At 37.5% G+C, this 26,350-nt stretch overlaps 1 protein-coding gene across 1 annotated transcript in view; it reads right to left on the bottom strand.

Annotated features, from left to right (window-relative positions):
* The window catches only part of MYO3B (myosin IIIB), a 252,059-nt gene that overhangs the window by 105,165 nt on the left and 120,544 nt on the right, over positions 1-26,350 (bottom strand). Inside the window, exons 22-24 of the mRNA XM_087882018.1 lie at positions 9,089-9,168; positions 1,607-1,684; positions 368-573 (exon numbers count right to left, since the gene is read on the bottom strand). Of these exons, the coding sequence (XP_087738144.1) occupies positions 368-573; positions 1,607-1,684; positions 9,089-9,168 (364 nt within the window). The remainder of the gene's footprint in view (positions 1-367; positions 574-1,606; positions 1,685-9,088; positions 9,169-26,350) is intronic.

The following is a 26,350-nucleotide window of genomic DNA, read 5'->3' as shown; positions in this document are numbered from 1 at the left end:
TTGCCTCCTGTTTTCCAATATTTGTATCTTGCCATTTGTGGAATTGTCAAATATAGGTTTTGTTTTGTTTTTGTTAATCAAAACCTCCTAAAACTATGTTTTTAACATTATAAAAGAGGAAGAATTTTTTTAAAAAATGTTTTCTTCTCTTGACTGCATAACTCCTGCCCCGATTCACATTTTTGTGGGATGGGCAGCCATATAAATATGATACATATATAGCCACCTAATTTTATCCCTGTCTGTTTTCTGAATTGCTACAATCTAGGAACTGGTGAACGAATGGGCTCTGTATAATGTAGCCTTCAATCCTACTCCAAAGCCATTTTTAAGGGCAATTCTTTAGTATAAAGCATGAATAGCTTACCTTTTTACAAACTCATCAAAATGAATGCGATGAGAATATCCTTGCTGACGTATGTTGACAGTCTCTAAAATGCCAGTATAGCGTAGCTGCACTAAGACTCTCTCTTGGGAAAATTTCAATGCCTCTCGGTCATCATTGGGCTTAATACAGCGAACAAAGTGAGGTTGCCCGATCACCATTTTAGACAACAGATCCATCAGAGAATACTAAGGAAAGGAAAGCATAATAAAATATAGCACAAAAGTTCCATTTTCTTCAAAGGAAATTATAATTTGGGCATCCTTTTTCTAGATGTTTATTTTATTTTATTTTATTTATTTATTTGTCAACAAGTACAAGGAAACAAGTAACAGTATAGACATAGACATGGACACATGAAAAAAATTGGCACAAATAAAAGGATATAAATAGGCAAAACATAGCCATAAACACATAGAATGATTACATATAAATGCAGACAGTAGGACAGGGACGGTAGGCACTTATGCACGCCCCCTTAGGGATCTCTTAAGAAACATGAAAGGTCCATGGTAGACAGTTTAAAGTAAAAGATATGGGGATTAACAAGACTAACAACAGGATCAGGTAGAGTGTTCCAAACATTAACTACTCTATTGCAGAAGTCATATTTCCTACAATCAAGATTAGAGCGAATTACATTGAGTTTGAATCTATTGATAGCCCTTGTGTTATTACAGTTGAAATTAAAGTACTCATTTACAGGTAGGACTTTTTGGTAAATAATCTTATGATCTAAGCATAGGTCAGAACATAGACAGTGTAGTTCAAGGCTATTCAGACCTAAAATTTCAAGCCTGGTGGTATAGGGAATTTTATTTTGAGCAGAAGATTTGAGTAGTCTTTTAGTAAAATATCTCTGGACCCTCTCTAATGTATTGATGTCTGAAATACAGTGAGGATTCCAATGTTCTAATAAGATACAACAGACTCATAAATATGTTTGAATCCCTTTTAAAATCTGCCTTCTTCTTACCCAGTTATTCACTGCCAAACAAGCTTTACCTTAAGAGTTTTCCTTTGACCTCTGTCTCTCCTCAATTTTACTTAATAATTAAGCCATTTGCTGATGTTCATTCATCCCTGCCTTGTCCATTGAAAGGAATCCCTTCTGGCAAGCCTTGTGTATGTTCAGCACAGTTCCAGGAATACTGCCAATATTATTTAAATGAGATGTTGGGAAAGCAGTGAAATTATAGTAGTACAATTTAAATTCCCTACCCTGAAATAGGAAGCCACAGTTTGTCTCTTCATGTTGGTGGTTTCCTCAGGGTGCCTCATAATTTCCATGGTGTCAATCTGGAAAACAAAAGCAGAGAGGTAAAAAAAATCTTGAGCCATCTGTTATTATGCTTAGGTGCATTGGGTGTGATATATGTGTTGGGAAAATATATCTTCAATATATTTTCCCAACATTGTTTCTATCCATTCAAGGACTGTGCATCCCTTTTGAGAATGTGAATGTAGAGAAGTTTCCTATTCCAAGAAAAATCACATGCTTGGAATTACAATGCGTACTAGAGATAGTCCTCGATTTACAGTCATTCGTTTAGTGACCATTCAAAGTTACAAAGCACTTCAAAAGGGACTCACGACCCATTTTTCATACTTACGACCATTGCCGCATTCCCCATAGTCATGTGATCAAAATTTGGATGCTTGGCCACTGGTTCAAAACCAGATTCACTTAACAACCCTGTCACTAACTTAAAATTTGCAGTGATTCACTTAACAATTGTGGCCAGAGAAGTCGTAAAATGGGGCAAAACTCACTTACAAATGTCTTGCAACAGAAATTTTGGGCTCAATTGTGGTCATAAGTCAAGGACTACCTGTAACCTCACTTTCATGTGCCTCTGCTCTCTTAGTCTCTGACAGCAATCTGGAGAGCAACTGGAGTTTAATATCATCATATTGTATGTACAGAGGCAAAAAGGTGTGTTTCAATGACTATCCTCAAATTCCCTCACAGTACTGACTTCTTGGAGGTCCCCAATTTTAGAGTGATAAAAAATTTGTAACACTTTTTTTTAAAGAATTCAGGATAAAGTTAGAAAGTAGTACAAAAAAGAGCACAGATCAATGTTGTGAATGTAGAAGGCCCCCGTTCGCTGCTGAGACACTCAGGACTTGGATAATCTCATACATCTGACAAAAACTCAGATAGGCAAATTGCTTGGTAATATATAGCTATACTTCTATTTACTCTTCACCAATATGATGGATGTCTTTTTGTTTTAGAGTAGGTTCTATGATATGGTTCTAAACTTTTACCTTTGTCAGAATAAATGGTCAACACTTTGAAAATGTACATTGCTTTGGGCCATTTGGTTAATCCAAATGCAAGAGCCTTGGTAGTACAGTGGTCTAAGGCACCCTGTTATTAAGCTGGTTATTAAGACCAGCTGCCTGCAATTACTGCAGGTTCAAATCTCGCCAAGGCTCAAGGTTGACTCAGCCTTCCATCCTTTCTAAGGTAGGTAAATTGAGGACCCAGTTGTGGGGGCAATAAGCTGACTTTGTATAAATATACAAAAGGATGAAGGCTATTGCTGAGCGCATTGTAAGCCGCCCTGAGTCTCCGGAGAAGGGCGGCATATAAATCAAATTAAAAAAAAAAAAGTTTTGCCCAGCTGGATTTTGCTTTTATTGCTATAGTTATTAAAGAGCTAAATGGTTTTATTCTTTTATATTTGTTTTAGAGTTCAACTTCACATGCAATCTGACAGAATTTTCACTCACTTTTTACACAACCCAAATCCACAGAATCATTTTTAAATGATTTTAACAGCTATCACTGTCCCATCCTAGAAACACCAAGAATGAATGGAAGGTCACAAGTGGTCCCACCAACTGACAGCAGAAATTAGCAAGCATTCAGACAGGCTCCTTAATTTGCCATTTGTTCCACTTTGTTTATCAAGTTTGTGTCATGATAAAGAACCTACCCAGAAGGTAGAGATCCTACCAATGTGGTATGTGCACCTCAAGCCTCAAAAGAAGAAGAAAACCTGTTTGCAGAGATTCCTTTTCCATTTTAGGACAAGAAAAGTTAATGGACTCTACTACTCAATATGGCATGTACAAGCTTAGAACTGCAAGTAGACATGCCTTAACCATGGCTATTTGAATGTCTCCCAATCTTTCTTTCTTCTGCATTCATCTCTCTACTTTCATTCTTCTTCGTTGCAAATAGTCTTCAATTTACAACCAATCATTTAATGACAATTCTCAGTTACAATAGTGCTAAAAAAAGCAACTTAGGACTGGTCATCACATTTACAACCATTGCAATGCCCCCATGGTCATGTGATTAAAATTTGGGTGCTTGGCAACAGGCATGTATTTATGATAGTTGTAGTGTCTTGGGCAGGGGTGAAATGCTCCCGGCTCGGACCGGATCACCCGATCCTGTAGCGATGGCGGTGGGTGGTTCAGAGAACTGGTAGCAAAAATCCCTGCGCTCCCCCCCCCATGACGAGCTGAGCCGCGCAATCATTAGAGGCTTTTTTCCCTTACTTTTAAAAGCATTTTTTCTATAACCTCTTCGGCCGAAAAAATGTTTTTAAAAGTAAAAAAAAAAGTTGGCCACGCCCACCCAGTCACATTACCCCCCCATCAAGTCATGCCCACAGAACTAGTAGTAACAAATTTTAGATTTCACTCCTGGTCTTGGGCCATGTGATTACCATTTGTGATCTTCCCAGGGACCTCCGACAAGCAAAGTTAATGAGGGAAGACAAATTTGCTTTACAACCGCAGCAAAATTGGGCGTACCTCAATTAACAATTGCTTCACTTAGCAATGGAAGTCCCAGTACTAATTACAGTTGTAAGTTGAGGGCTACCTGTAATCAGGTAGCACCTGCCCTCTGGAATAGCACCTCCCCTAGAGATCTGTTAGCTTTTTTTAAGGCATTAAAAACCTGGTGGTTCCTTTGGTCTTTGGGATGGGACGTTTAGTGAGCTGTGTTGGTTATCTGCTTACTTCTAGCCTACAAGGGAGGATCTTCGGGTAGGGGAGTTCATAAAAACCTCCAGTTGAGGACCACAACCAGCAACCTGTTTCCACACCCACTGCTGACCCTCTGGATGCCCCCAAGTCCCCCTTTTTATCCCCAAGTCATCAAACAATGCAGCTGCTCTTGGTATGCTGCTGTGGCCAAGAAAATTATATGACCATATCCACCAACACTAAGATCTGAGGTTGACTTTAAAAAAAAAAAAGGATACAGACAGATATAAATTTTGATCCCAATGCCTTTGTTTTAATCGAGTCCATTTATTCAATAAAATAAACTCTCTTCAAGCAACAAAACCTGGTAATCTATCCTGTTTAAATAGTAGGGTAAGTTTTATGTACACACACACATATATGTATCTATATATTGTATGTATTTATGTGAAAAATCTATGTATTTCTCACTATGCATCAGAGGAAAAAAGGACAAACTGATTGGTTTATTGTCAGAACCAATATCAACATAACAACAAATGCAATATTCATTTACCTAGGTCACAATTATACAAAACAAGTGGGGTCTAGAAGTAAATGTCGTAGGATAAGATATTCCCTGTTCAGGATTCCAAAGACTCTGATCCACTCCAGCTCCTGTTCTGTGGCCAGTTAGCACTTTTGTGATTCACTGAACTATCTTGTGTCTCCATCTCAGTTTAGAGTTTTTCTCTTCAGGGTTTTTTTTGGAGGGGGGAGACTTTATAAAAAAAAATATCTCAGAGTGTCTTTAAATCTACTGATACCATCTCCTGGTTCATACTAGTGCTACTTTGGTAACGTAGGGCACATACTATGGTAACAATCTGGAAATAAAAGTAATGATATACCACTTTGTAAATATGGTTTCAAAAGTTTTCCCCCTATTGGATTCAAAGATGTAGACTGTTATTATGATCTATGATGCATGATGAATCATAGCAGGATTAAATAATATGAAGAGATATCTATTGTCTTCTCACATTGCCTTGTCCTAGAACATTAACATTTTTATTTCCTTTTGGAGTAGTTTTCTATTACTCCATGTCATTAGTTGGTTCTTCCTGTCAAATTATCACTTTTCTAAATAAAAACCTTTTAAAGAGCTTCATCTCCCAAACAAATACATGAAATAGCAAGCACACTGTTACATGCCTTCATTATCCTAACATTACAGCTGTTCTAAATTAAAAATAAATACATGCATCAGGCTTTGTGAATGAAAAAATTCTTCTCTAGTAGTTGCCAATCAAAAGCTGCTTTGTTTCACTGCATCACCCAAATGAAATAAGACAATCTGCTCCCTGTTCACATGGTGCTTAGAAACATTTTAGCACACACCCACACATTGTGGTAGTATGCCATCTGCTATGAACAGGTGGTTAACCTAAGAATATGTGAAGCCTTTGTGCAGAATTTTTAGCACCTGCTTTAAGCCCAGAGGCCACCACTTCACATCCTGTTTCCTAAGTCATGTCTGACATAATATTCTCAAAGGGGCCAAGAGCAGAGGCATTGTCAGCCCTACCTGGTAAAACAGGCAGGAAACATGACTAGATGAGCTAATACTACTTTATTGAAAGGCTACATTAACAAAATTTTACAAGTCTGTTGATGAATTTTTGATCAGATACAGGTAGCCCTTGCCTTACAACCACAAATGTGACCGGAATTTCAGTTGTAAGTCAGTACAACTTCCTGCCGGCACCTTTAACTGCTTGATCCATTAGGGCGAGTCCTTCCTAAGGATCTTCTTCCTCTGACCTTTAAACCACTGAGGGTTCCTACCTCTTTTATCTGTACTGTTTCCTAGGCGGTCTCTTCCCCTTGTCCCCCAACGTCACCCACCCATACCATTAAGAGATGGAAATGATGGCTGATCTCCAAATAGGAAGGCCATGCCTTACCTTGAGGAGATACTTAGGAGTGCATACAAAACAGCTAGGAGAAGAAAGAAGCACTCAGGAGAATTAGAAGAGTGGGAGTGGATTTAAGATCAGACTCTTTGAAACAGTGCCAGGAAAGAGACAGACAGATACAGAGAGGGGAGAAGGAAGGGGGAAACGTGGAAAAATAAAATCTTTTTTTTTTTTTCAAAACTGAGCATAGTAGCTGTTTTCTTCCTCAGAGAACAAAATAGTTTTCAAATGAAAATGTTTTAAAAAAAAAAAGAGCCCCTTTGCAAGACATTTTTAGGGATGACAGAAAAGTCCCATGTAAGGCTAGAGGAAAGAAATGCTGCCTCAGCAGGGGCAATGAGAAATGTAGGTCATGTAACCAAGGAAATGTCAACCTTCTAAATTCACATCTAAAGGGAAAGAAGCGAGGGAGATATTTCTGTACAAAAACGTGCGACCTTTTTAGGAGAGAGGGGAAAGGATTCCAGTGCTGAACCCCATATTAGTGTGTTATAATATTGTTCCGTATTATCTTCTAAGGTTCTTTTAATCTCCAGATGCCAGCATTCAAGAAGATTGGTCTCTTTGGGCTAAAGACTCTATGGTTTACTTTTTTTTAATTTATTCTTTTATTTTTAAGTCTACACACCAATAATTAGTTCCCTGTCTCAAGGATTTTTTTTTTTATCCAGTTAGTCTCTGCTAATTGAAAGACCCGATTTTCATTGCATTACTCTCTCCCTCTGCAGTTCACTTGTGTCACTCCAACTTTTCTCCAGAGAGTTAGGGACAACTCTCTTTGCAACAGCACAAAGATGGCACAAGGGAAGGGTTATTTAGGAAAGGGAGAGAGGTGTAATCAAGTATACTCCTGTATAATTGATTACATTATGGGTAGTCTTCAACTTAACAGTCATTCATTTAAGGATGGTTCAAAGATACAACAGCCTTGCAAAAAGTGCCTTAGGACCTGTACTCTCACTTATTACTATTGCACTATCCCCATGGTCATGTGATCACAATTCATTTAAAGACTTTGTGATTCATTTAACGACCATGTGATTTGCTTTATAACCACTGTAAAAATGATAATAAAAATCAAGTCTGGTCACACTCAACTTACACCATACTGATTTACAATTGAAATTCCAGTCACAATTGTAGTTGTAAGTCAAGGACTACCTGTATCTGATCAAAAGGAAGACAACTCCTTTCATTGGTGAAAGAGGACAATAGATGACAACACTTTGTATCTTGTACAAAACGACCAAAGAAAAATCATGATTCAAAGATGTTTCAATCTTATTTCATGTTGTTGCTTAATTCCAATCTTTCAGTTTATCGTTTTTTTATGTGTGGGCCTACATATCAATATGGAAGAAAGAGTCTAGCTCTGGAAAAAAATAGGGTAAAATTAGAAACAATAATATTATAGAACTGCCAGCAAAAAGAGCAGTTCTGTGTTTAGTTCTCTTGCTTTCTTGATATTGTTTAATGAAATCAGAAATACCTTCACCTTCTATGTCCTTTTAGATGTTCCAGCATGCAGTGACCCTACCTTCTTCATTTAATCTGAGGGAGGAGGCAACCATCACTGTCATCTTTGAGGATAGTTAAGACAGTTTATGCAAAGATGAAACATTTATTTTGTTTTATTTTTATTGGTAACAGAAGGATCACTCCATCTACAGTAGAACTTCGGTGACTTCCACTGCTGAGAATTCAGAGGTTGGGTGGAGGAGGAGAAACTGTGTCATGTTATAGGAGAAGACTTATGTAATTTCTCATTCAATCAAATAATTGGAGGATCGCCTCAGGACTCTAACATACTTTGATTGAATACTGTCTACCAAATTCACCAAACTTAATCATGAAAATAAATGAAGACAATGTTAAACCATATGCTATGAAGAAATCTGAAAAGAATGCCAATGTTACTTCATGTCAAATGTCTGTTTTACTTAAAAACAGAAATCTGACCTTTATCAATGTTCCTTCCTCCACTATTGATAACATTCAGCTAATTTGTGATAGTGCTGTGGTCAGGAGGGGAACTGCTTAAAAGCTACCAGCTACAGTATTAATACATCATTCGGGGTGTGTGTGTGTGGGGGGGAGGATTACATGTTAATTTTTCTGTGTGCAACTAATAAGCGAGAGCAAGGAAAAAAGACAGCAAATAAAAAGAAAGAAAATGGCAATAAAGATTATTCTCCTGCAGAGGAAAAATAAGCAAAACATCTTTTCTAATAATAACGTGACAAATAACTTAAAATTAAATAACTCAAATGTTTCAACTCAATGGTTTTGAAAACAAATTCTAAGTGAACATGAATAGCAAAAAAAAAAAAAAAAGCATTTCAGCCCCTCTAATATACAGATAGTCTTCAATTTACAACAGTTCATTTATTCATTTGACGTTACGATGGCACTGAAAAGTGGCTTATGGCTTGTTTTTCATACTTACAACCATTGCAGCATCCCCATGATCATGTGATCAAAATTCAGAAGCTTGGCAGCTGGTTCATATTTATGACTGTAGCTGTGCCCTTTTGCGACCTTCTGACAAGGAAAGTCAATGGGGAAGCCAGGTTCAACTTAACAACCACGTTACTAACTTAACAGTGGCAGTGATTCACTTAACAACTGTGGCAAGAAAGGTTGTAAAATGGGGCAAAATTCACTTTACAAAAGTCTCATTTAGCAACAGAAATTTTGGGCTCAATTGTGGTTGCAAATGGAGGACTACCTTTACTTCAGGCTACGAAATATGAAATACCAAACTCTTTTCAAAGTTTAGGTGTGTACTGACCTTAATACGACCTGACCCAAGCTGTGGAGGTAAAGATCTGGATGCAGCTGTTACTCTTGCCCTTGTTTGAGCCAAGTTGCCTGTTTGAAAAGGGAGAGAGAAAGAGAGAGAATAAGAAAGAGACAGAAGGAGAAAGCAGCAACGATTAGAAATAATCATTAAAAAAAGAAGAGCCCCCTTCAAGTGGAACTCAACTCCTGGTAACCACGTAATGCATCTGTGTTGCTTTTGTGGCAACAATATGGAAGTGGATTGCCACTGAGCAAAAAGATAATGAAAATCAGAAATTCAGGCAAACTAATATAAGTAACAGCAATAAGAACACCAGGTATTTTTCTTAGTCAAACTAGAAGCATGCTCTTATTGAATTTACACATTAAACCAATCTTTGCAAATGGAATTAGAATTGCACCCATCGGCAACTCCATCCCAGCCTCCCAGAGGCCCTTTATAAAACAATCTTTGCACCAGCCCCTGTAAACATATTCAAGTGCATATTTTGCTTTCTGTGTCTAATCATTATCTAGCAAAATAAGAACTGTCTGCAGGTTTGTACGTAAGCATCATGAAGTCATAGGTATTAAGAGTAAGAAAAACAAAACTAATTTGTTGTTGTTAGTTGCAAAGTTGTGTCCGACCCATTGCAACCCCATGGATAATGTTCCTCCAGGCCTTCCTGTCCTCTACCATTCCCAGGAGTCCATTTAAGCTCAAGCCTACTGCTTCAGTGACTCCATCCAGCGACCTCATTCTCTGTCATCCCCTTCTTCTTTTGTCCTCAGTCTTTCTCAGCATTAGGCTCTTCTCCCGTGAGTCCTTCCTTCTCATTAGGTGGGCAAAGTATTTGAGTTTCAGGATCTGGCCTTTTAAAGAACAGTCAGGGTTGATCTTCTCTAGGACTGTTTGATCGCCTTGCAGTCCAAGGGACTCGTAGGAGTCTTCTCCAGCACCAGAATTCAAAGGTCTCAATCAGGGGTGGGTTCTAAATTTTTTTACTACTGGTTCTGTGGGTGTGGCTTATTTTGTGGGTGTGGCTTGATGGTCATGTGACAATTATTTAGGATTTAGCAGAGGTACTGGTCTACCAGGCTTTTAACTGCTTGCAGAGCTGTACCAATCTACCCATTTATTTTTGCAGGCACTGATCTACTCATGTATTTTTGCAGGCACTGGTCTACCCATTTATTTTTGCAGGCACTGATCTACTCATGTATTTTTGCAGGCACCGGTCTACTCATTTGTTTTCTTTTAACACTGATCAGCTGTAGGGTGGCCCTTTGAAGCCCAGCGGCAAGAGTTTAAACAGTTTTTTCCCCTCTAGCCATCAGCTGGGACTCAGGAGGCAGCAATAGATTGGGGGTGGGGCCAAATAAAAGGCAAGAATAATGCGGGGGGGGACGGGGGCGCAGAACCGGTTCGGTGATGTCATATCGTCACCGCTACCGGCTTGGCGGAACTGGGTGGAACCGGGCGGAACCCACCCCTGGTCTCAATTCTTTGGTGCTCAGCCTTTCTTATGGACCAACTTTCACAGCCATACATTGCAAATTATACCTGTTTCTAGTAGGTCCATTTGTAAATCTGACTAATTTGGCCCAGATGCATTTACAGCAGAGAGCCAGTTTGGTATACTGGTTAAGGCAACCAGACTAGAAACCAAAACACCATGAATTCTAGTCCCACCTTAGGATAAAAGTTGGCTGGGTGACTTTGCACTAGTTGTGTTCTCCCAACCCAATTCACACCATAAGGTTGCTCTTGAGTATTAGGTATGTTCACTGCCTTGAGTTATGTATAAAAATTCTAAAGGTGGGATAAATATAAACAAATAAATAAATAAACAAATAAATAAAAATAGGAAACTCCCCTATTGCTATCATTATTGGCACACACTTTAAATGTTACAATATAGAGGCTGTAATAGCATTAGTAAAGCATCTTTATTTCAATCAATCTTTATTTCAGTCTATCAATACGATAGATATTAGCTTTTTGCAAGAACTTTTGAATAAACTGTTTGAATATGTCATATTAACAATTCAACAGCTAAGAATCTTAAATAATATTAATTACATTTCATATGATTTTAAGATTAAATATATTCAACTGAAACTTTCCAATTTATTGGTCAGTGGTAAGTTTCAAAAGGTCTGGCTCTTAACTTTGGTATGAGGGTATACTTACACATACTGCATGTTCTTGTCATATTGTTATGCCATATTGGTTCAATGTTTGTTTATATGGTGTTATTAATATAGTTGGAATACATGAATGTAGATTTACACCAGTGGTGGGATTCTGCTGGTTCTAGGGGGTTCGGCCGAACCCTTTGTTAAATTGCTGGCTCACCCCGCCCCTTGCCCCACCCCTCCGCACCACTATTTATTGCCAATAAATATTAGTGGGTGAGGGGCGGGCAAGCCAGCAATTTAACAAACGGTTCGGTGTTTTTTTGTAATTTTATTGGCCCGCGGAGCTTCAGCATAGGCTAATTAGCCCCTTGATTCTATCGGCCTCCCGACTCTCAGCTGATTTGTCTCAGCTGTTTTGCTCAGGGCTCTGCTACTTGCTTGCAAAGAGTGCAGATTTTTTCCCCCCTATCTATGCTGAAAAATGAAACTGAAAGTAAAAGCCTGCTTTACTGTTGCTGCAAGGTTGGAAAATTAGGCAGGCAGGTTTCTTTTCTTTTTCCTCACCAAAAAAGATAGGTGCAAACTACCTTTAGTGGAAAGGTAGTTTTCCCTAAAGAGGTAGTTCCTCTTTAGGGAAAAAGAGGAGAGTTCAAGATTTTAAAACACAAAAGAAAAAAAGCTCTATTTAAATAGGGAATTATAATAATTGAGATACTATTAATTGTATATTGTGTTGAAAGCAGAAATGGTTAAATTGTGGTTTGGAGGAATATATGGGGGAAATTATTTGGTTTATTATTATTGGTAAATATAATTAATTGATTTGTAAGAAATTGGATTGCATGGAAATAATTGGAATATTCATGTTCATATTGATTAATATACAAAAAAGATAGTTATATAACTAATTGATTTATATTAAAATGTTGAATTTATATTAAACAACTGTAATATTACATAATTAACCAATGTGAGGATGGATATAAAAATAGATGACAATGAGAAGGGGTATAATATAGAATAGAAGGGAAAAATTGAATTTGATTAAGATTAGAGATGAGGATGAAGGGTAATATTGTTTTTTTTTAAAAAAATAGATAAGGAATAAATATGGCAAAAAGGAAATATAGAAATTGTAAATTTAATTGAAATGACTAAACGCTGTTTAAATTTGTGAACTGGCCAAATACTCTGTTCAAAGAAAATACATTGTATGTTTGTATGTGTGTTTCTAATTACTGCTATTTATTCATATTTATTCTCTTTTATTCTTTAAAGTTTAACAATTCATTCTTTATCTTAATATCTTTATATTTGTTTGGGGTTGCCTTTCTTCCATTTCATCTTTTTTACTGTACAGCAATCTTTCTCCTCAAACCTACCACCTCTCTCTTTTCTTTCTTTCTTACTTTCTCTTTCCCCCTCTTCTTCTCCTCCTCTCTTCCTCCCTCTCTTACCCTCACTCTTACTCTAATTTCCCTTCCCTTCCTCCCTTCTCTTCCTTCCCTGTCTCTCCTTCTTCTTCCATCTCTCTTCTCCTTCCTTCATCCCTCTCTATTGCTGTATCCTTTTGTGCATATGGATTACTCAGAGGGCTGAAAAAGTTATTTTTGACCGGTCCTCGTACTTTTGACCAGTCCTCGCACTTACGACTGTACACACATTTTATGTTTTGCACCCTATCTTGTTACTGTGGTGAAGACAAGTAGTGGTGAAATGACTGACACAGTTGTTAAGAATGCCGCAACGGGCATAAATGTGAGGAAGGTCATAAGTGCGAGGACCGGTCAAAAATGTGAGGACCAGTCAGAAATGACTTTTTTCAGCCCTCTGAATAGTCCCTATGTGCATATGGACTAGTCAGAGGGCTGAAAAAGTTATTTTTGACCAGTCCTCACACTTTTGACCAGTCCTTGAACTTACGACTGTCCTCACATTTTACATTTTACGCCCTATCTTGTCACCATGGTGAAGAGAAGTAGTGGTGAAATGACTGACACGGTTGTTAAGAATGCCGCAATGGGCATAAATGTGAGGATGGTCATAAGTGCGAGGACCAGTCAGAAATGACTTTTTTCAGCCCTCTGAGTAGTCCCTATGCACATAGCCACGCCCACCCAGTCACATGACCAGCTAGCCACGCCCACCCAGTCACATGACCACCAAGCCACACACCCCAACTAAGCCATGCCCACAGAACCGGTTGTTAAAAATATTGAATCCCACCACTGATTACACCATATACTAAAATGTTAATTTTTATATTATATATAGTTACGATTGTTTGAAAAATAATTAGAGCGATAAAGAATAAAGAAGAATGTATATAAAGTTATAATTACGTGAAGAATTATTGTTTTATTGACTATAGGGGACTTGTTGACTGGCTGGAAAAGTGTTTGCTGTGAACATTTTAAGGCTATTCCTTAAAACTGTTTTTGCAGATTTAAAAAAGAGAGAGAGAGAGAGAGAGAGAGATTTTAAAAATAAAAGCTTTGAGAGGAAGGAAGGAAGTGATGTGGCCTAAGCATGTGCAAAACATTCCAGATACATTTCAAAGTTTTAAGTAGTGAGAGGAGCACAAGATGTCCAAATGTTTTCTCTGGCTACATATCTTCAGAGGCTAAACTGTGATTAATAGCATTGAAAGAACCCTTTGAAGCAGGATTGGTGACATCAAAGTCCTAATCCATGGGTGGCAGGATTTTTATAATGAGTGGGAAGCATTTTAACACATTTCAAAGGATTTACAGCATGAATAAACAATAGGCCACTGCAGATGTGCCACACACCTTTCAGAAATATAACACATAAATAAGTTTCTATTTTAATTTAAATGTAAATAAAGTAAATAAAGCGTTAACACTTCTTTTCAGATTAACACTTTAAAAGTGCCTTATTTGCAACAAGTTCATTTTTCCCCCCAACTGCTTTTGCAGAACTTGTGTTAATTCCATGAAGCTATTTTTATTTCTAAACTATAGCTGATACTGTATAACTGGAAAGAAGTAATAATTTTAAAAGCTTATATGTCTCTCTCTATAATTCTATATATACAACTCATTTTCTAGGAAGCCAGGTTTAATTAACATAAAGAATATTACCTAAAAATATTATGTAGAAAAGACACATTAAAAAACTATTGAAAATACAACGAGAGCTAGCATGAACATAAACAAATTAATATACCAGAACAACAGTTGTTCATAATATTCATAATTCATGATCTGGCAAATTTTTTAAAAAAATGGGCAGAAAATCCTTTTGCTCCTCCACAGAATTATTTTTCTTTGTGAAATTTGCTAGCAGATTTCCTTGCATATCTGTATATGACACAATGTAGATGGAGAATAAATTAATTTGCATTGACAATAATGAATTGCAAAATTTAATGGGGAAATAATAATTATTTGATTTGCTGGGCAGGAAACAAAAAGGACCATTATATACCAATACCAATATTCCTGTATTATACAACCCCCTTGAGTTTCTTACCACTGCTAACAAGGTTTTCCTTTTGGCTCTCCTTTAAAGGTACACTTTAAATGTCTGTGTCAAATTTTTTTCAACCCCACAGTCCAGTGACATGAATCCCAATCTTTACATTTTTAATTGTTAACATGCTCTTATAATAGCCACAAATAGTGTATTTTGAAACATTAATCTTCTATAAATATAAAAAGCCTCCATAGCATTAACAATGCACCAATTTTCTCCATAAAGATGTTGTAGTGTCTCCTAATCACATTATTTAAAGGATGCTTAGACCAAAGTAATGCCTTATTTCCCAATAAGAAATTGATGTTCTCAAAACAAACTGATACACAACAGGATGCTGGATTTTGGGAAGCACAGTACCATTCAATTTCCCTATCATCAGTAATCAGTTTGATTTCCTAAGACAAATTTTACAGAAGAAATAATGTTTAGCAATGATTCGCACCAAATAATGCCTTCTACTAAAACTCTCATCATAACCTTCAACTGGGCAGAACAGTGTGTTATATGGCAACAATTTTTGAATAAAGATAACCTCAAATGTGGTTAACTTACAGAATGTGTCCAAAATTCAAGACCCATGACTTCCAAGAGAATGAAATTTGGAAGAAGGTTTGGGTTCTGCTTCATTGCTATTGGCTGCAGCTGAGCTGCTAGACTGCTGCTGTAGTCACATAATCGTCTTTTTCAATGTTCTGGGACAGTTCCCAGCCAGTCATGTAATCTCTTGCTCCCCACCCTGCAACAGTCAGTTAACTACTTTCTAAGAAGGGGAGGGAAGGAGAGGGAAGGGAAGGAAGAGGGAGGAAAGAATATTTCTGATGCTTTCTGCCAACTTCCCACAGGAAAACTCAATGGAGAAGCCAGAAGGAAATCAAAATTCGTTCCCACTCCCACTGGGTTTTTTCTCCCTTCCACCTGTGGTAATTCTGCTTTTCTGTTTAGCTAAGGAAATATTTCTGAAAACATGGCCCGATGACATACAGGTTGTATATTTATTAATTTAACATACATTTCAGCCATGCAGTATGAATCTATATTTTTTTCTTAAACTCTACTCCTTAAGAGTTCTTTTGGGCTCTCTTTTCTGTTTCTAGTGAATGTATACAGGACCACATTTTAGTACTTTGAAACAGTACTAAAATATTTTATCTATTGGACTAGTTTCTTATATTTCTAATATAAATAGAACATTTCTGGATTTCTTTGCTGCCACCTAGTAGTTATCCAGATTTTTGCAATGTAGCCCTTTGGTGCATAACTAAGGATTTTAATCAACTGAATGTTTCCCATCCTAATCTGGGCTGATGAAACAAACAAAAATAAGTAGGCTAATGGGAGAGATCAGAGAACAAAAAATACTTTTCTTGCTCAGCAATGCTAGATAGATGCTATTGGTAGAAAGACGAAGATAGATAGATAGATAGATAGATAGATAGATAGATAGATAGATAGATAGATAGATTTAATTTATATATGTCATTGGACAATATCAACTCTGGGTGGTGATTCATAACATGCTGATTGGATTCACAAAAAATGGTGAACCATGAAGTAACCATATTGGTTAATTTCACATCATATTTTAGCCTCACAGCAGGGGTGAAATTCAATTTTTTCCCCTACCAGTTCTGTGGGCATGGCTTGGTGAGCATGGCAGGGAAAGGATATTGCAAAATCTCCATTCCCACCCCACTCTGAGGCCAGCCAGAGGTGGTATTTGCCGGTTCTCCGAACTACTCAAAATTTCCGCTACCGGTTCTCCAGAACCTGTTAGAACCTGCTGGATTTCACCTCTGCCTCACAGGTTATGCAATCCCAATTACTGAGTCACAACCATCCAGATTCCAAAGTAGCAACGTAAGCAAAAACCTTATAAAAAGGAACACTCCAAATCGGTAACTGTTTATTTGGGAAAAAAACCCTAGGAACTCTTCTGCAGAGACACACAGAGAAAGACAATATAGTATGTCAGTAGATTATTGGATTAAGACTGACTAGATTCCAGTTTAATTTATCAACTAGCTATGAAGCACCCTGGATGACAGGAATGAAATTTGCTGTCTGGTTTGCTGATCCCTATCCTGCCTCTATTGCTTCTGCTAACAGCCACTGCCAGCCCCTTTCAAGGTAATTGGTAACAGAGCCTAGCAGATTCCATACATCTTGAGACTGCCCTTGAATAGTGTCAAAATAATGGGAAAGATATTATTTTAACACTGATACAACTAATGATAATTTAAGATCCTCTGTGAGCTAGGGACAAGATGAAGGCAATGTCATGGGCACAGGGCAGGGGGAAAAATGTTGCCAGGATATAATTTTGCTGTGGTTAGTGCCAAGTGATGATTTAACCATAAAATAGATTATTAAAGATATATTTTAGCATCCTTGATTTCATGTTGAGAAGGGTTTTTTCTTTGCAAGTGGCAGGATTGATTGATTGATTGATTGATTGATTGATTGATTTAATTTTTTATACCGCCCTTCTCCCGAAGGACTCAGGGCGGTGCACAGCCAAAAGTAAAAACGAACACATATAAAATTGAAAACAATTTAAAAGGAATTAAATAATTTGGCCCATTTCAATTAAGACAAAGACACCCATATAACTTAAAATTGATCTTGGTATTCAGGCCAGCCCAGCTTGTTGAAACAACAGCGTCTTGAGGGCACGACGAAAGGTGCATAGGTCAGGGATCATCCGCAAATCCTGGGGTAATTCGTTCCAGAGGGCAGGTGCCCCCACACAGAAGGATCTCCCCCTGGGAGTCGCCAGTCGACATAGTTTGACCGACGGCACCCCAAGGACCCCACCTCTCTGTGGGAACATACTGGCCAGTGGGAGGCTATCAGTAGCAGAAGGCTATCTCATAAGTACCCAGGTCCTAAGCCATGGAGTGCTCTGAAGATAGTAACAAACACCTTGAATCGCACCCGGAAGACCACCGGGAGCCAGTGCAGCTCACGCAGGAGAGGTGTTACATGGGAGCACCATGTCGCTCCCGCGCGGAATATCACCCACGCGGCCGCATTCTGAACCAGTTGGAGCCTCCGGGTGCTCTTCAAGGGGAGCCCCATGTAGACAGCATTACAGTAGTTCAGGCGGGAAGTAACGAGGGCATGAGTGACTGTGCGTAGGGAGTCTAAAAACTACTACCAATAGGCATATATTTAATCAAGAGGCCTTTGCTGAAGATGAAGAAAACATATGCAGCAGAAATTTCTCAACTAAATCTTATTTTAATTCTGTTTGGAGCATCGTTGCTCTCATTTCCTTGTTTCTCTCTGCTATTTTTATCCCAACCTTCAGAACAAGTGCTCTCAGAAGAGCTACCAAACCAGAAGATTTCCCTCCTCTCCAACCATATCTTTTATCTAATGCTGTGTCAAATTATTAGCTCTCCTTTAATATATGAAAGTTGGTGGAATGAGTTGAAGAGAACAAATAGAAATACACTCCCCTGTGAAATCCTCCTGGAATTTCCACATCATAGGAGGAAAAGGGAAAATGGATTTATTTTTTTCTCCTTTTATTGTTTTTAAAAGCTTCCACCCAATATAGTCGCTCACAAGGTCTAATAAGATTGCATTAATCCACAATTTAATAGTGGTAAGGACAGAGCTGTTTCCTTCTTGGAGATTTACTTTTCTGAGTTTTGAGTCTTGGAGCAGCCACAACATAAAAGTTCAGGAAAGGGGAGGGCAATTATGTTGAAAACTACCCTCGTAAATTCCCAGGAATCTTCTCTTGAGATAGCGGTGTATGAAATTGGGCTATAGGGAAAACCTGAGGCTCCTACTTGTATCCTACCCGCCCTGCTGCCTGTCTGGATTTCTGTCCAAACTCCTTGTCATTATTTCCACCTGATGTTGGAAATCTTGATTATTGAGCTGGGAAATTTCAATCACTATAATCCAGTGTTGGATTCTAGGAAATTTTCCACAGTTATTAATTTGCATATATTATTATATTTTGTTACACACCACCCAAAGTCCCTCCCTGAGAGAGATGGGAAGTTCATAAAGGTGAAAAATAAATTAATAAATGGGCATGTTCAATATCTTGTTTTTACCTTAGAGAAGCTGATGTGTAATCTGAATATGATGATTGAAATGACTCATAATTCCTTTCCATTTTCAGATCATGTTATTTTGCGGATTGGAATTGTTGACATCTAAGACAATGGGAGGATGGGAAGCTAATTAAGATAGTCTATATGCTTTATGAATCTGGATGGATCCCAGTGGTGCTTGAAGATTGTTCCAGCAATCATCCAGAGAGTTCTGTCAAACTCTTGGATGGATCCTGGAAATTGGAAGCAAATCAGAACATTTTATGCAATTGCTCCTACCTCTCTCTCTCTCTGTGTCAATCTAGAATCTTCTTGGTGAATCAAGAAGCTCTAGGATATTAAACAGAAGATATGCTTAGGGCATTAGTGAAGAAAGAGTAAATCTGACTGAGCAAGAATAACAGTTTTTATGCTCACACTATGACAATAAGAATTATGTCAGTATTTCTCTGCCTTTATTGGACTTGTCCAATAAAGTGGCAGATTGTCACTTAGCATTCTGCTGAAAAAGTTACTCAGAGTCCTGATTCTTCATGCGTGGAATCTAAAGTGTTGATTGGAGCAATGACTTGAAATGCAATCTGGGGGGGTTATTTTGGCCTGTGGCCTTAGAAAAAATGAATAAGATGCTTTCTAATATGTTTTCTGCAATTTGAAGAGCAGTCCCATGCTTCTCCTGGGTCTTTCACAGGACAGGAAAGGAATAACTGACTAGATTAGGAAAGTGATCAATACCTAATTAAATGAGAAGGTCTTAAGGGAGACTATGCTGTGCCTTTTCTTAAGGCACTTTATGTAAATCTTTCATATTAGACAACTTCTGTCTGGTCCCCAACTTTTCCTTTTTAGAGAGGGCTGTTGAGAAGTCATTGGGACTTCTGTTATGGTATGGCCTAGAAAAAAATAGACTAGATAATTGGATTATTTAATCAGAGCTGAGGTCCAAGGATGAAAAGAAAATGCCACTGGTCACCTTAATGGATGTTTATTAGGACTTGGATGGAAGAATCTACCTTTCCTGGTCCTTTGGGACCTCTCAATGGATAAAAAGTTGGACTCTCTCTCTTGTGCTGCAGGTTGCATAACTCTTACTGCTGTTTAATATCTGCAAGATAACTCCGGGAGAAATTGTGTGTCTGTTTGGGATGGGATATCATTAATGTTTCTGTAAACATTCAGCATTTGCACTCTGTAGATGACACAATCAAAAGTTGTTGAAAGAGTTTTTCAGAAATAAAGGATGGGAACATATGTAATTCAACTCCGATTGAGAGTTCAATCTGAATTCACCTTTCAAGATGTAGATTGGCAAACTTAAACTCATATCTAAATTCTTACAATGGAAAATTTAAAACTCTCTCTAATATATGACACTTATTAGACTGATGAGAGCCTTTTTATTGGGTTTCAGATGACTGATTAATGCAGTTGTGAGATGTTTTGAAATAAAACAGAAAATGTGCTTTGGAGTGAATGGGAGCACAAATATCTACACAAATAACCCTACTGCAATTCTTCAAAGCAGCCATCAATTTTGAAAGAGTTTGCTGTTTTGAAGAGAAAACATGGAGAGATGTTGTTCACATTGTACAACCATTACAGTCAAAACATCTGAGTGGATCCAAGTGAAAGTCTGATGTCCTGACTTTGGATATATCCAGATGTTTTGACTGTAATTTCCATAACTTTGGGTCAGGGTTGAAGATGGTTGCAAGGTGAAACATTTAGACAAGGCCGTGTGTGGACAAACTGCACTGCGTGATTGTACAAACCAATCCTGAATTTGTGAAAAGACCTCATGAAGTCATTTGTGAAGTATGATAAAACTCTTTATTTGAGTTGAATATTATCAGGAGTTAATGTGAGGGTGCAATATTTATCCTCCATGGTACTCCATGTTGCTCCATGTACCATGGTACATCAATTCTTGCGTTCCTGTTTCAGGTTATGTTGGAGATCCAGGAGGTTAGCAGATACAGAAATATAAACCTGGTCACTTCCAACATATCAGGTTTTGCTTTGACCAATGTTTGAAGAAAGCAGCCTCAGTGGATGGAAGGGGGAGAGGAAGAGGATGTTTTCTCCATTTTAGAGGGGAAGCTTGTATTAGCCAATAGCTCCTGAAATAACTTCCCAGGTTTCATAGTCTGCAATCTAAGAGGATCATCAAATGAACCTGAAACAGAGGTCCAGGTAAGAAAAAAGTACAGCAATACATATTTATATAGCAGAAGAAAAGAAGATTAAGCTTTCAATGTTAATAAGTTGTGATAATTATAAATTCCCCCTTACTATTAGATGCAGGATATCTCTAAGTTCTAATTCTGGGAAACATAGATAAAAAGAACTAATCTTTCTTTATTTTTCATGGGGGAAATATACTGAACTAAATAGAGTTATACATATCATGGTTTTGCTCTCTCATGATCCAACATCCAGAGTCAAATGCAACATAGTAGGGGCTAAAGTAAGGCAGACAACTACACATGGTATTTTCATCTTCTTTATTTTCTTCTATGATAATTTGTTTTTAAAAAAAAAAAAAAAAGAGCCCTTAAATCAGAAGAACCTATTAGCATCTCACTTATCATGGAAAAGCTGTCAGTTAACTGATCATCTGCAGATAGTATTGTTACTTCTATTCTGAATATATTCTGGACTGTGCTACTTCATGTTTTCCCATATATATTATATATAGCCATATATCTTGCAGGGAATAACCACATTTTTCCAGGGGGGGAAAAAAATCAAAGATAACGCACAGTGATTCCAATAAAAGGGAATATATGTAGCTCTGGGTTGTGACATAGAGTCCTTGGTGCTCTCTGAGCTTTGTTGAACCAAAAACCAAGATCAGAACTAAGCTCAAAAGAGCAAGAATGACTCCATAAAATAATGAAATGACCATCAATAACTGAGACCAGCCAATTGCCTTCTGACTGTAAAATGTTTTTAAATACAAAGATTATCTCAGAAATGTTCTGGAACTGATAAAATTTAGAGTTATGTAAGAGTTTAGTAGGATCTTCCATAAGGAAAACATTTTTTTAATATTTCAGTCTTGTTCATCATTGTTTCAATTTTGTTTTGCAGTTCTTAATGCAGAATTGCATTTAGGAAGAAGGTGCATTGCACTCATTATTTGGTTTGATTTCTATAGAATTGCTCTGTAGAATATATTCCAATAAGCAAATACATTTTTTTTTCTTCCCACACTGAGTGGAAAAGTGTTTTAAAAATACAATTTGAGTAATATTTAGGATGTTTAACAACGGTCACTTTCAAAGTCACTTTCTTTGCTCTGTAAATAGCACCATCTTGTGGAACATTTGCAAACCCTTTCCTACATTCCACCACAAACTCCTGTACTTGTGATATAACAAAGTAGGTTTTTCTGTCGTACAGAATTGGACAGTTTCGATATAAGAGATCTACTTTCAAAGCTGATTACTCTGAAAGCCCAAGAATGTGCCTTCTCATTTCAGACCTTAAATTAGGCAGAAGGTTGAATAACAACCCCCAACTCTGTAAGCCTATCGTATTAAAACAATTGTTATTAACAATCAAACCAGGGATGGGTTCTACTTACCTTTACTACCGGTTCGCAACCGGTAGTAAAGGTTCATAAATGGGCATGCACAGAAGCGTTCTGATGACGTCGGGATCGGTGGGCGGAGCCTCCCACCGGTTTTACTACTGGTTCTATAGAACCGGTGCGAACCGGGGGCAACCCACCACTGAATCAAACAGTGAAAAAGATCTAAAACTATGTACAATAAGATAAAAGAGGCATAATCATCAATAGCAATTGCACTCTCAAGAAAAGGCAACTAATTAAAACATTTGACTTATGTAACAGGATATATATCTTTTGCTAGGCTATTACAGATTCTGGATATAAATACAAAAGGATTTTGCTTTATGACCATTTGCCTTATATCAAATCTTGGTACCAATCCTGCTAGTTTAGTGTGGCTTATTCTGCAATAATGGGCAACAATTGTCTAAGGTTTCAGAAATCTTTTCTAATCTCATTTGGAGGTGCCAGGGGAAAACAGCCCAAAACTTCTGAAGAGAAAATACATGGCTTCTCACTAGTTACAGCCCAGGGACTGAAAGAAAGCCCTTAGAAATTAGTTAGGTTTATGTAGAAGTCAATCTGCACAGATTCTTTTTAATATGTAAGATTTTTATCAGACTTTAAACAGAGGGGAAGGAGAAAAATCCTCCATAAAATCATAGATGTTTATCAAATAACGCGAGTGAAAATAATTATTTTATGATAATTTCTTTCATTTGGAAGCACTTCTAATATGGAAATCTGTAGCTGACTAGGAAAAGAGGGGATTACATATATTTCTATTGTGTTATTTGCTTTGGGGGTAAACAACATAACATTGCAGAAAAAGATGAAGAACTTATGAGCAAAAGAAATTAAAGGTAAGAGTTATGAAAGATGAAAAAGAAATCTAAATGGCACAGTTCAAAGCATCTCCATATATACTTCCTTTGGTTTTGTTCTCCTTTGTAGTCTGGGAATTATAATTCAAGGTAGAATATTCTTAGGTAGTTCTCAACTATGACCACAATTGAGCCCAATTTTTTTGTTTCTAAGTGAGACAGTTGTTAACTGAATTTTGCCCCATTATACAACCTGTCTTGCCATATTTGTTAAGTGAATCAGTGCAGTTGTTAAGTTGGTAGCATAGTTGTTAAGTGGTTTCCCCATTGGCTTTGCTTGTCAAAAGCTTGCATAAGGTATTCACATGACTCCCGGACACCCTTACGGTCATAAATATGAGTCAGTTGCCAAGTGGCTGAATTTTGATCACATGACCATGGAGATGATGCAACAATTGTAAGTGTAAAAATGGTCACAAATCATTTTTTTTTCAGTGCCATTGTAACTTTGAACAGTCACTAAATGAACATTTGTTAAGTCGAGGACTTCCTGTACCTCAATTCTCAAGCAAGTCCTTTTCAAATTCTCTGTTTACTTCCTGGCTAGTACACAGCCATCTGCAATAGCTTTATATTTCAACAGCCATAGCAGTCAGCCAAAAGAAAAAGAAAATCATTGAATAATTTCTAACATCACCATGAACAACAATATCCATAAACTAATTTGGGATTAGAGAGAACCAGCCAGTCATATAACATAATGTATCCCCACCCCCCACCCCAGAAGAATGGTAAACAAAAATGCTCTGGTTCAGATATATTGCCAAACCATGGTTTAGTATTATGTGCATTGGCATCAAACACTGGCTTGACTATTCCCCCAAGATCATTTTATATAGCCTGGGGAAAGATATGTGAATTAAAAATGAATTCAGATTGTACTGCAATAATGTTCAGGAAATGTTGCTTTGACTAGACTATGATTTGTTAATGCCAAAACTATAAAATATAATATAATCCCAGTTTATTGTAATAAACTTAAATTAAAGCAACATTCCCCATTCAGAAATTAAATTAACTGATAGCTACTTTGGTCTTCATATAATCTGCATATGAATCACTACAATTATCTGCAAATTTAATAAATGTATTAAGAAACATTTTCAGGCTTCCCTTAATCTTAGAACATTCTTTTAAAATTTCTAAATAATAAAATTTCAAATATACCTGAAATAGATATACTTATCCAGATAGGCTAAATATGCACAGTGTGTTTGTGAATTGTGCTTCAAAATTTGGGGTTTGAGGTGTTCTGTCTAGTCAAAACCTGCCAGAGAATTCTTTGATGATTCATTATGGGGTCAGAATGACCTCATTTGTCTGAAATGGGCAATTGCGTTTCTATATCTAAGCAGTTATAACTAAAATATCTTGCACTGGAAACATAATGCAGCTCTGTTCCAGAACATAACTGCTATTCAATAACAGAAGTTATGATAGAAGATAGGTGGATAACAAATGCTCTTCCGTTCAGAGAAGAGCAACTAAGATGATCAAAAGCCTGGAGCCTTAAAATATATGAAGAACAGTTGCAGGATTGGGATTTGGCTAGTCTAAAGAAAAGAAGAAATAGGGGTAACATGATAGCAGTATTCCAGTACTTGAGGGGCTACCACAAAGAAGAGGGGGTCAAATATATGGTCCAAAGCACCAGAGGGCAGGACAAGAAACAATGGTTGGAAACTAATCAAAGAGTGAAGCAACCTGGAATTAAAGAGAAACTTCCTAACAGTGAGGACAATTACCAGTGGAACAGCTTGCCTTCAGAAATTGTGGGTGCTCCATCACTGGAGGTTTTTAAGAAGAGTCTAGACAGTCACTTATCTGAAACGGTATAGGTTCTCCTGCTTGAGCAGGGAGCTGGACTAGAAGACCTTCAAGGTCCCTTCTATTCTATTCTATTCTATTCTATTCTATTCTATTCTATTCTATTCTATTCTATTCTATTCTATTCTATTCTATAATGGAAGGTAATTTCCTAGATCTGTTATAAAATTCTGTGAATGAAGTAGACCTTGTTTGAACCAATCCCTGGAACAATCTATACTAATCAGACTGTGGCTTTTAATAGAATTTTTTTGGGCACATTTATAAATTTCTAGCTAAGTTTGTCACAGAGGAAGACATCTACATCTTTCTCTCTAGTTCTTTTATTCACTCACCCAGCTCCCACCCCCTCAACAAGCACATGCTTAAGACTCATTCTCACATCCCGCTAACTGCAACCTGAAGATGTCCTGATAGCCATTTGTGAAGGGCATTGTTGCATGTCACCGCCTTTGTCTCATCCCAGCCCAACACAGAAGAAACTTAAATCTGTCTTTAGCTTTTCCAATTTACATGTAATGTTCTCTATTTCACATGTCTTCCATCGGTCATGATCTATGCCATTTTGTGGACAATGCTGAAGGTGATGTGGGCAGAGGCCAGGATTTACCCACCTCTTACTAGCTTCTCTGAGTTTCTGTAGGCATCTCACCTCTAGTCAGGGGTGAAATCCAGCAGGTTCTGACAGGTTCTGGAGAACTGGTAGCGGAAATTTTGAGCAGTTCAGAGAACGGCAAATACCACCTCTGGCTGGCCCCAGGAGTGGAGTGAGAATGGAGATTTTGCAGTATCTTTCCCCTGCTACGCCCCCCAAGCCACACCACACCCACCAAGCCACGCCCACAGAACCGGTAGTAAAAAAAAAAATTGGATTTCACCACTGCCTCTAGTTCTTGAGCATTGTTTTCCAGTGCTACTCTGCTTCAGGCTCTTTCAAAGTGAATTATCCTTTGTACCTGCTCTCTTCTGATCACACAATTCAGTTATGTGGGATTGGAGATTTATTTATTTATTTATTTATTTATAATGCAATTTATATGCCGCCCTATCTCTGGGCGGCTCACAACAGTAATGATGCACAGTTCCTCATTAAAAGACAATATAAAATTAAAATTCCAATTTAAAACAATTTAAAATTCATTAGGCAAAAGAATTTAGCAAATAAAGATCCATTTCTCTTTGCTTCTCCTCCTATCCTACCCAGTGTTGACAGCTGATTCGCAAGCCGAGGTATTTAGAAACGCAGAAGATGAGAACTGACCCCTGTT

The sequence above is a fragment of the Pantherophis guttatus genome, chromosome 1 (genome assembly GCF_059756535.1).
Source record: "Pantherophis guttatus breed Tessera chromosome 1, ASM5975653v1, whole genome shotgun sequence".
NCBI lineage: Eukaryota > Metazoa > Chordata > Lepidosauria > Squamata > Colubridae > Pantherophis > Pantherophis guttatus.
Note: the sequence above shows the minus strand (reverse complement) of the source record. Positions and strands in the feature narration are given on the sequence as shown.